The 12,547-nt window shown below is 40.1% G+C and overlaps 1 protein-coding gene across 1 annotated transcript; it reads right to left on the reverse strand.

Moving 5' to 3' along the window:
- Positions 1 to 318: 318 nt before the first annotated feature.
- Positions 319 to 861, reverse strand: LOC138898763 (uncharacterized). The gene has a single exon (XM_070184859.1). It carries the CDS (start codon positions 859 to 861, stop codon positions 319 to 321), a length of 543 nt encoding a protein of 180 aa, XP_070040960.1.
- Positions 862 to 12,547: the final 11,686 nt, after the last annotated feature.

The following is a 12,547-nucleotide window of genomic DNA, read 5'->3' on the forward strand; positions in this document are numbered from 1 at the left end:
ACCGAAGTCAAACTTAGCCTTTTTAGCTAACCTTAAGGAATCAAGTATTCTGATTTCAGCCCGAACTCTTCCAAATCTCGAACTAACCATCCCCGCAAGTCATAAAACAGTAAAAGCACATATGGGGAGCCTTATTTAGGGGAACAGGGTTCTAGAAAGCAAAACGACCAGTCGGGTCGTTACATTCTCCACCCCTTAAATGTACGTTCATCCTCGAACGGGTCTAGAATAATACCTGGAGTGCTGAATAAGTGCGAAATATCTGCCCTGCATGTCCTCCTCGGCCTCCCAAGTCGCCTCCTCGGTTGGTTGGCCCATCTACTGAACCTTTACCGCGAAAATCCTCTTGGATCTCGACTGGCGAACCTGCCTATTAATAATGGCGACTGGCTCATCCTCATAACCCATGCTCTCATCTAACTGAATCATGCTGAAGTCTAATATATATGACAAGTCGGCATGATACCTTCGAAGCATAGACACATGGAAAACCGGATGAACTCCCGATAAACTAGGAGTCAAAGCAAGCTCATAAGCAACCTCCCCAACTCGTCTTACCACCTCAAATGAGCCTATAAACCTTGAGCTCAACTTGCCCTTCTTCCCGAACCTTATGATCCCCTTCATCGGCGAGACTCTCAAGAGAACCGTCTCGCCCACCATAAATGACACATCACGCGCCTTCTGATTCCCGTAACTCTTTTGTCTGGACTGTGCTGTGCGAAGTCGCTCCTGAATCAACTTTACCTTTTCCAAGGCATCCTTCACTAAATCGGTACCATATATCAGAGCCTCACCGGGCTCAAACCACCCAATGGGAGAACAATATCGTCGACCATATAAAGCCTGAAACAGAGCCATTTTGATGCTGGACTGATAACTATTATTGTAACAAACTCGGCCAAAGGCAAGAATCGATCCCATTGCTCTCCAAAGTCAATCACACAAGCTCTAAGCATGTCATCCAAGATCTAAATTGTCTGCTCCGACTGCCCGTCGGTCTGTGGATGAAATGTTGTGCTGAGCTCTACACAGGTCCCCAACTCACTCTATACTGCTCTCCAAAAATGCGAAGTGAACTGAGGGCCTCTATCTGATATGATGGAAACAGGCACACCATGCAACCGAACTATCTCCTGAATGTAAATCTGGGCCAACCTCTCTGAAGTATATGTAGTCACAACCGAAATGAAGTGTGCCGACTTGGTCAACCTGTCGACAATGACCCAAACTACATCAAACTTCCGCAAGGTCCGCGGCAACCCAACTACAAAATCCATAGTAATGTGCTCCCATTTCCACTCCGGTATAGTCATCTTCTAGAGTAGGCCACTTGGCCTCTGGTGCTCATACTTAACCTACTAGCAATTTAGGCACCTAGCTACATACTCAACAATGTCTTTCTTCATCTGCCACCACCAATAATGCTACCTCAGGTCGTGATACATCTTCATAGCACCTGGATGAATGGAATACCGAGAACTATGTGCCTTCTCTAGAATCCTCTCTTTCAAAACATCGACATTAGGAACACATAGACGACCCTAGAGTCATAGAACACCATCCTCGCTGATAGTAACCTCCTTGGCACCACCCTGTAGTACTGTCTCTCTGAGAACCAACAAGTGCATATCATCAAACTGTCGAACCTTGATCTACTCCAATAGTGAAGACTGGGCAACGACGCATGCAAGAACTCGGCTGGACTCTAAAATATCCAACCTCACAAGTCTGTTAGCCAAGAATTGAATGTCCAAAGCTAGTGGACTCTCCTCTACTGAAATGAATGCCAAGCTACCCATACTTTCTGCCTTTCTGCTCAAGGCATCCACAACTACATTCGCCTTACCCAGATGATAAAGAATGGTGATATCATTATCCTTCAGTAACTCAAGGCATATGCGCTGCCTCAAATTGAGATCCCTTTGCTTGAACAAATATAGCAAGTCGCGATGATCAGTGTAAACCTCATAGGACACCCCATAATGATAATGCATCCAGATCTTAAGAGCATGAACAATCACGGCCAACTCTAGATCAGGCACAGGGTAATTCTTCTCTTGGGTCTTCAGCTGGCATAAAGCATATGTAATAACTTGCCCCTCCTACATAAATACGCAACCTAAGCCAATGTGTGAAGCGGCGAAATACATAGTATACATCCCCGAACCGGAAGGCAACACTAGAACGGGTGTCGTAGTCAACGCTGTCTTGAGCTTCTGAAAGCTCGCCTCATAATCATCGGACCAGCGGAACGGAGCACCCTTCTGGGTCAATCTAGTCAAAGGTGCTCCAATAGATGAAAAGCCCTTCACAAACCAGAGATAATAACCTACTAACCCTAAGAAGCTCCTGATCTTAGTCATCGAAGTGGGACGAGGCCACCTCTGAACTGCCTTAATCTTATTGGGATCCACCTTAATACCGTTGCCTGATACAACATGTCCCAAGAATGCTACAGAATCTAGCCAAAACTCATACTTGGAGAACTTAGCATATAGCTTATGTTCCCGCAAGGTCTGAAGTACCACTCTCAAATGCTGCTCGTGCTCCTCCATGTTGCGCGAGCAGACCAAAATGTCATCAATGAAGACAATGACAAACAACTCAATGTATGGCCTGAACAACCTGTTCATCAAATCCATAAATGTCGTTGGGGCATTAGTCAAGTCGTAGGACATCACTAGAAACTCATAATGGCCATATCTAGTACAGAAACTAGTCTTTGGAACATCTGAGTCTCTAATCTTCAACTAATGGTACCCTGACAAATTTATTTCCATCATTTAACATCTTATCTCAAGCCAATGAATCAATATCAATTATAATTAGTTCCAAATATTTGTTACGCGCAATTTATGCCGAGGTCGTACGCCTCGATCCAACATAAAAATATTTAAATTGTGCACTGCCGAGGGTCGAACATCACGAACCATAGGGGCATTCGGCCTGCTCCACGAAAAAGAGAAAGTACTTTATAACAGCCGATTCAAGATTTATTAAGAGGATAAAATTTAAAGACACACCAATCCTCAATAATAGTCAAGTGACCCATCCACAACTTCAAGTAAGTGAAATTTAAGCTTTTACAATTCCTTTATCAAGTTCCAATATGACTTAAGCAATTAAGTTAGCAAGTAGGATGCAAACATCGTAAGTATAACATGGTATGGGACTTTAGACTACCCGGACAATAGCATAATTAGTAGCTACATACGGACTCTCGTCACTTCATGCATACGTAGCCCCTACAAATAGGAGCACATATTAATCAATTCACATATGGGGTTAATTCCCTCTTACAAGGTTAGAAAATAGACTTACCTCATCTTAAAGCCTACTTTCCGGTCCAAGATTATGCTCCAAACCCTCAATTCAGTGCCAAAAGACTCAAAACTAGTCAAATGTTATATATAATAGTCAATACATGTTCAAAAGTTCACATCCTAACTATCCAAATGATTTGCCAAACCTATTTGAAAAATTCCTAAAATTCACCTCCGGGCCCACGTGCCCGGATTCCAGAAATATTTGAAGAATGTTATTACCCATAACCTCATGAACCCAAATATATGATCTTTTCTAAATCCCATAACAAAATTTGTGGTTAAATCCTATTTTTATCAAAACCCTAGGTTTTCACCTAAACCCATGATTTTTACTAATTTACATGTTATACTATGTATTTAACTCACATTCGATAGAAATTATGTACCTCAATTAGATGATGAAAACCCCTCTCTAACCAGCTCCAAAATCGCCCCCAAGAAGTGTAAGAAATGAGCAAAAATGCCTAAGTCCCATATTAAATAAAGTGGTCTGCCTTCTGTGATATTTGCACCTACTGTTCGACTACTGCACCTCCGATTCCGCTCCTGTGGACCAAATCACGCAGGTGCAGACCAAGGTCCGGCTGCCTTCTCTCTCTTCGGCGCTCAGGCGATCGTGCTTGTGGACCTGCACCAGCGGCAAAAGGTGCGCACCTGCGAAGTTGTCCGCTCCTGCGATGGCTGCCTTCGCATGTGCGGTCTCTGGCCCGCTTCTGCGGTCACTAGCCTCCCTTTGCTGGTCCACTTCTGTGTCTTGTGGCTCACACCTGCGAGCTCGCACTTGCAGCTGGCCAAGTGTAGGTGCGTTTACAGTAGAAGCTAAAGCTTCAGCATTTTCCTTAAGCAACAACTTGATCCAAGCCTCGTCCGTTTAACACCCGGGACCCCCGTGTCCCAGCCCGAATGTACCAACAAGTTTGTAGTCATAAAACGGACTCGCTCAAACTCTCAGAATGCACAAAACAATATCAAAACTAAGAATCACACCCCAAACCAATTTAATCAAAAATATGAACTTCAAGTTCTTCAATTTACTCCCAACGCGCTGATACGTACTTAAACTACTCGAAATGACACTGAATTTTGCGTGCAAGTCGTAAATGACATTACGAAACTATTCTCGGTCTTGGAATCCCATTTGGACGTCGATATCACCAAAACCTACTCCAAACCAAAATTTAAAGAACTTCAAAAACCTTTAAAGAGCCAACTTTCACTATTTTGCGCTGAAACGTCACCGGTTCATCCAAAAACCGATCCAAACATACGCGTAAATCAAAAATCATCATACGAACCTATTGGAACCGTCAAATCCCTATTCTGATATCGTTTGCTCAAAACGTTGACCGAAGTCAAACTTAGCCTTTTTAGCCAACCTTAAGGAACCAAGTGTTCCGATTTCAACCCAAACTCTTCCAAATCTCAAACTAACCATCCCCGCAACTCATAAAAGAATAAAAGCATATACAGGGAGCCTTATTTAGGGGAACGGGGTTCTAAAAAGTAAAACAACAGGTCAGGTCATTACAGGGTGACTTTTCCCTATGATGGATGGTATGACAACTTTCTTAAGGGATTAGTCTTGTTTAGTTTTTCTCTTTTTAGATATTGTTTTAAAGTTAATTTAGTAGTTAGTAGTGAATAAAGTGGTTATTGGGTGTGATATTTTTGTCCATAAACCAACATGTGGTTTGTTTGGTACCAACATATTTACACTTTACCATGTGAATTGTTGATGGTTTAAAATGAAAAATGATTGAAGTGATAATCCTTTTTGTAACTGTTGGATTCTATGTTTGGCTCTTTGATTCATTAAATAGGTTTTTAGGCTATATGTGATTTTTTTTGTGTTCATTGGTTTCAATTGGATTTTGGATTTATATTTCACTCAAGTTTACATGTGCCATGTGTGGTGAAAATGGTTGTGAGTTCTTTTGCATTATTTGTAGTCTAGAACTTGCCCGAAATATATTTCAATAATGATGTTAGGTCTTCCTTGGACCATTCTTGTGCCTTATATTTCCTACCCTTGCATATTTTTTCTAGTCAACCCCTTTGAGCTTTTAACCTTTTTCTTTGGCAACCATATTACAAAATTTAATATTTTTTCCTTTATGATCTATCTTTTGGCATTCCATCTCCCTAAGTTCTTTGAAAGTATATACATAGGCTAAAAGCCTAAGTTTGGGGGTGACGGTTGGAAAGTTGTGGTGTGAAAGTTGCTTAAAAGGTGAAAGGTTAAAAAAGAGAAACAAATAGTGGAACTTTCCTTGGTTTTTGAAAAAGAAAAATAAAAAAAAAGTAAGAAATAAAAATAAGGAAGAAAAACTAAGGAGTTCTGAATGAAGGGAAGACTGGAAAAGAAAAGTGAAGAAAGGCTGGAAATACTTTTGAAGGAAGTGTGCTTTATATTCCAAATTGTAGTGCTTAGGGAGGTTTTGAGTCACTCTTACCCCAAACTGTGTCCTACCTAAACCAAAAGCCTACATTACAACCCTTTAAGTCCTACTTGATTTTAAACCAAGTGTGTCTACATTAGTGGAAAAATACATGACGGGCAAGCCTATGCCACTACTTGTGTGCATTTGAACATCTTTGTGATAGAGAAAGTTATTTCATTTTATTCAATATCACATTTGTGTTCCAAATTGCATTATATAAGTGTGGGATTCTCTCTTAAGTGTGAAGGCACATGATATTTGAGTTGTAAATTTTATTCAATTTCCAATTGGGAAGAATGAACAAGGGAAAGTTGTTTGTGATAAAGAGGCAAATTTTAAAGCTTTACTATCATGACTTAATTGCTACTTAGATTAACATGGTGTTTGAGCACTTGAATTGAATTGAAATTTTGTGAGAAGTTGGTGATTCATATGCTTTGGATTAATTGTTGATACCAACTGAAGTTACAAGGTTGTGTTTAATTTGAACCTTTTTTTCTTGACATAATGTTAGTGTGCCACTGATCTTGATTGTTAATTCTATTGAAGGATGTTCTTAGTTGTTAACTTGCTTGAGGACAAGCAATAGTTTAAGTTTGGGGGTTTGATAAGTTGGTACCTTTATACTTAAGACTTTTGTATGATTTTGTGAAAAACTAAGGCATTTGTTGAGATTTATTGGCATATTTCAGGTATTAAGTGATTTAGAGAAGATACGGAAAAAACCAAGTCAAAATGTGTTGAATTAGAAAATTGACAACTGCCAGTTGTTACTCTTCGCATCGTGGAAAGTAACTACATGATCACGGACATCCAGGTAAATAGCTTCCACGAATGTGGAGGTTGAGCTGCGAACATGAAGAAGGAGGAGCTGGTCAGCGGCTGGTCAATTAATCTACGCGATCACGAGAGGGAAAGATGTGGTCGCAGAATTCCTGGAAGATTGCTAACGCGAACGCGTGTGCTGCCTCGCGAATGCAATGTATAAAAACCTGGTCAGCAACTAGTCAAATGTTCTTTGTGAACATATGAGTCATTCCGAGATAGCTAAGCTTTGCAAATGTCGTTCACCACGATCGTGGTGCCTTTAGACGTAATCGCGTTGAATAATAATTAGGCAGAATCTGGACAGAAATGGAATTTCACATTTTGGCCTCCAAACCCAGTTCATTTGGAAAAGATTATTTTGGCTATCTTTGGCATATTTTTGGTCTTCTTGACTAGAAAGTACAAGTTTGGAAGCTAGGATTCTTGCACACACACTTAGGACTTGAAGATTTGAAGACATTGAATGAGAATTTCTTACCCATTTTACTCATTCCTTCAATTCCTTGCTTTGTATTGAAAATTTAACTGTGTAGTATTTATTCCAATACTTGAATCTTGTTTATGGAAATTTTCATTGTGAAAGTGTGTATTAAATCTCTTGGTATGCTTATGTATTGAATAATTTTTATTATTATTGAAATGAGCTCATTATTTCTTTAATGATTCCAAAGGGATTAGCTAACCCTAGGACTCTCCAATTAACTTCGAATTAATTTTCGAAAAGGTAATTTTGGAGTTGGGAAAGATTAATTAACAAGAACTTGAGGTGCTAACCCCTCATTTTATAGATTCTACCTAGGGATAGGACTGAAGTACTTGTAGTCATATTCGGGTGTAGATAATCTCTTAATTGTTTTAGGGATAATTCAATTAGCAAGTCTTGTTAGTCTTCAGAAAAAGCTAATATAGAATTATTATCCGAGGCTAATTAACATAAACTAGCTCATATTTGTAAAATCATTAAATACATTGGATCGTTACTTGAGTGTAATTTCCCTTGTATCCATGCTTCTAGCCATTGATCATTTTACTTGCTTTGTAGGTTAGTTTATATTTCCACATTTAGCTATAATATTTTCTCAAAACTCTTTTTAGTGTTTGGATCAACATAATAAGTGATAATTCTCTTACTTGCCTAATCGCCTATATATTATTCTTTGTGGGATCTGACCGTGACTCATATTTGGGTATATTATATTAAATACCACCGTGTACGCTTACTCTTTGAGGAGTGAATTTGGACGTCATCAACAAGACGGGATTTTACTTTATTGTTGTGCATGCGATGAGATAAGGTTGTCTTTGTGGGGATGATATGTGATGGCATGGGGGCATTTATTGATGATGTTTCTATGAGGGTGAAAAAGGGGTATTATTGTTTGTGCTTATGACTTCTTTGTGTGTCTAATACATTTATGCATGATTTGTTGTGTGATTTCTAACATGTCAATCGATGCCTCTGTTATTACTTGATGTTCCTGTTGTCAAGATGGATTCACCTACGTGGAATTGTCTTTACTTTATTTGATTCTTGAAAAGTTCTCTTGAATGTGTTATTTGAAAATTGATACGGAATCGGGTTACTATGTGGCATGAGGTCTTTGTCGTGCAAGTGTGACGTATGTTATGGCACGAGGTCTTTGTCGTGCGAGGGTGATAGGTAATGTGGGAACGCAGTGCCATATGTGTGCGATCTATTTGATGACTCATTGTTTAAACTGAGCCTTTACTTGTATTAAGTTATTAACACTTGTTCTGACAAGATTACAGTTATTGCCTTCTACTATTCTTTCCTATTGTATGTCTTTGATATATTGTATAGGTTATTTGATTAGTAGGTGTCTTGACTTGAACCTCGTCACTACTCCACAGAGGTTAGTATTGATACTTACTACGTACCGACCGTGGTGTACTCATACTACACTTCTATACATTCTTTGTACGGATCCAGGTACCTCAGAGCGTACCAATAATTAGTGAGCTGATTTTGAGTTGCTGTAGAGACTTCAAGGTATACCTATTATTCCGCTCGCTGGCCTCAGAGTCACCTTCTACTATTCCCTTTCTACCGTTTATTGTACTTCAAACAGTTCTATATTTTGAGACTCATTATGTACCTATTTTAGAGCTTATGTCTCAGTATTACCGGGTTTTGGGATTGTGATTTTTATATTATCATATTGGCTATGTTTTGGGTCATTTTCTCAGTTTTATTTAAATATTAAGTTGTTATATTTTGTTCGATGTTGTTATGTGATAGCCTTGCCTAGTCTTAGGGACTAGGTGCCATCGCGATCCTTAAGGATGGATTTGGGTCATGACAAGTTTGTATCAGAGCTCTAGGTTCATAAGTTTTACGAGTCATAAGCAAGTTTATTAGAGTCTTGTGGATCGATACGGAGATGTCTGTACTTATCTTCGATAGGCTACGGAACTATTAGGAAATATCCATTCTTTCACTCCCATCGTGCAAATTTAGCGATCTCGGAGTTTGAGCCTTTGTCTTTCTATTCTCTCACATATGGTGAGGACGCAAGCTGTAGTTACTAATTATGATGCCCCCAGGGCCGATGTTTCTAGGGGTCGGGGAAGAGTCCGAGGAGGGGTGTGTACCATAGCTAGAGCACCTTCCAGAGCAGTAGATGAGGAGCCACCAGTAGCTTCGGTTGAGGAGCAGGCACCTGTTGCTACCCTTGGACTTCAGGAGACTTTATCTCACTTATTGAGCATGCTTTGTACCTTAGATCAGGTGAGGTTGATTCGAATTGCACCAGCTACTTCTCAGATTGAGGGAGGGGCTCAGACTCCTACCGCTTGTACTCTAAAGTAGCGTACTCATATTGATCAGGCTTCGGGTGTTATGCTGGTACAGCCCGTGACCGCGATTCAGCCTGAGGTCAGGCCTATGGAGTTAGAGGAGGAGTAGAAGAGGTCAGAGAGGTTCAATAAGGATGTTCCTCCTACTTTCACTGGTGCAGCTTCTGAGGGTGCACAAGGTTTTCTTGACCAGTATTACCGTATTTGTAATGACTCGGTCGGTCATTTTATGTATTGTATCCCCATTCCCCCATTTATCGCTTCTTCTATACTCATTAGGGATTATATGACTTGTCGGGGTGGTTGGTTTGGTTTTGGGGATGTTTCAGAGTGAATTGGGATACTTAGTCCCAAGGTTGGAAGCTTAAGTTGAAAGAGTTGACCGAAGTTTGACTTTTGAGTAAACAACTCCGAAATGGAGTTTTTATGGTTCTGTTAGCTTCGAATGGTGATTTTAGACTTAGATGTATGTCCGGATTTGGATTTGGAGGTCTGTAGGTTGATTTAATACATTTTGGCGAAAATTGGAAAGTTAAAGGTTTGGAAGGTTGAGAGGTTTGACCGAGAGTTGACTTTATGGGTATCGGGTTCAGATTTTTGTTTCGGAAGTTGGAATAGGTCTGTTGTGTCATTTATGACTTGTGTGCAAAGTTTGAGGTCAATCGGATTTTTATGGATATGGTTCAGCATTAGCTTTAGAAGTTGGAAGTTTATTTGTTCATTAGGCTTGAATCGAAGTGCAATTTGTGATTTTGGTGTTGGTTGATGTGATTTGAGGCTTCGAGCGAATTCGTATTTGTCTTAGGACTTATTGTTATATTTGGATGGTGTCCCGGGGGCCTTGTATGTGTTTCGGATTGGATTCAGATTAGATTTGGTCTTAGAGTGTTTGCTGAAGTTTCAGGCATCTTGTGTGTTCGCATCTGTGGTGGGAATAACCGCAGATGCGGCACCGCAGGTGCGACGTTATGGGAATAGATGCGGAAGGAGAGGAGTCTAGAAGTAGTGGGATAGTAGATGCAACAATATATATGCAAAAGAGAAGTCGCTTATACGATGAAGTGAAGCGCAGAAGCGGAAGGACCGCAGGTGCGGAATATTCCCCGCAGGCGCGCATGCGCAGATATGGGAGCCCGGCCGTAGAAGTGGAGGGTCGGAACTTAAGTGGTTTTCACAGGTGCGCATTTATGACCGCAGAAGAGGCTTCGTAAAAGCGGACGTCTGGGCCGCAGAAGCGGGATCGCTGGGCAGTTATTTAAAAATCGAGGGTTTGAGTTTTCTTTCATTTTAGGAATTTTAGAGTTCGGACTATGGTGCATTTTGGAGAGTTTTCCACCTAGATCGAAGAGGTAATTGACTTCTAATCACTTTTGTCCATAAATATTGAATACCCATTTATTTGTAGACCTAATATTCATGAATCTAAGTTAGAACTTGGGGATATTTGGACTTTGTTATAAGAGGGTGAATTTGAGGATTTGGGGGTCGATTTGTGGTTGGAATTTGATGATTTTGGAAAGGTTGGACTCATAATTGAGTGGGTTTTGGAAGTTGTGAATTTTATCGGGTTTCGAGGTGCGGGCCCGGGGTTAACTTTTTTACTTGAGTTAAAGATCTTAGCTTTATCTTTTGGAATCACTTAATATAGCTTGTATTGATAGTATTATGCTATTTTGGCTAGATTCGAGCCTTCCGAAAGTTGATACACGTGGGGAAGGGCTCGTTAGCGGTGTGATTTGGTTTCTTTGAGGTAAGTATCTTAACTAAACAGGTTGAGGCACTAGTTGCTGGAATTATTTGTGATAGCTACGTGCTATGAGTGGCGCATATGTGTGGGGTTCAGCCTATATGCGTGCACCGGGTATTATTTACATGCCCGGGGTAGTGTTTAGGCTATGTCGTGCTTTGAATTGAATGTTAAGCTTTAACTGAGTTTCCCCTCTATGAGCTATTTGTACTGCCATGAGGTTTCATTGAGGTTATCTTCCCGACTGGAAGTGATAAAACTGTTATTCCATGATGAAATTATATGTTTTAGTTGTGATAGCACACATTGCACATGCCTACACTATAGCATGCTAGATATACTAGTCCGGGAGTATGAAATTGGTAATCATTGATCACGCACATATATTCTTGTATATTTCCATTCTCTGTTATGAGCTGGACGGGTAGCCTATGACCACGCTGGGCGGATTGTGATTGTTGGCACATGAGTTATCCGTGATGTTGATATTATTGGCATGTGAGTTGTCCGTTCAGCATGTGAGTTGTCTGTGCTGATCCAGATATTTATATTATTATCATGTGAGTTGTATGTGCATCATATGAGTTGTCCATGCGGTTTATATTATTAGCACGTGAGTTGTCCATGCAGCACGTGAGTTGTCCATGCAGCATGTGGATACGTATCCATCCCTTTAGGGTCACCTTCTCATGTTTCTCTCTTGATGGTGTACACATGGATATTGAAAATAGTTTGGCCAGTGTTGTTTGGAATTGCATTTCATCTGTACTTGCAAATTTCCATGGATTATTATCTAACTTATCTGCATATCATCTCTATATGTTGAACATTGACTGAGCAAAGTATTTGAGTAAATATACACATTCACGCATAGACGCTTCTTCATGTTCTTTATGACTTGATTTCATTACCGTTCTGTACTTGTTAAAAATGATGAAACTGTACAGGTTGTAGCTAGTATAATTTATAGTCCTCTCTTCTTTTACCTCGCCGAGGTTAGTTACGATACTTATTGAGTACATTGGGTCAGTTGTACTCATACTACACGCTACACTTAATTGTACAGATCTAGGTGTGGGGACCAGTTATCAACGATAGATTTACTTGTTAGACCCAGCTTCGAGAGGCGAGATAGAGCTGCTATCTTGGCCATAGTTTTGACTTGTCTTTTCTTATGTACTGTTGTTTCAGTTCAGACAGTATTACTATCTAGTTTTTCAGACTTGTATTCTAATGTATAGCTCATGACACCATATTTACCAGTCTCTGGGGAGGGGGGGGATTTACCTTGTATTGGCAGTTTTTGTTACATTGAAGTTTCAGATTTATGCTATTTCTATAATTTACGTTGTTATGGTTATTTATTGTTATGTTTCGGATTGCCT

The sequence above is a fragment of the Nicotiana tomentosiformis genome, chromosome 9 (assembly GCF_000390325.3).
Source record: "Nicotiana tomentosiformis chromosome 9, ASM39032v3, whole genome shotgun sequence".
In the NCBI taxonomy this organism is placed as follows: domain Eukaryota; kingdom Viridiplantae; phylum Streptophyta; class Magnoliopsida; order Solanales; family Solanaceae; genus Nicotiana; species Nicotiana tomentosiformis.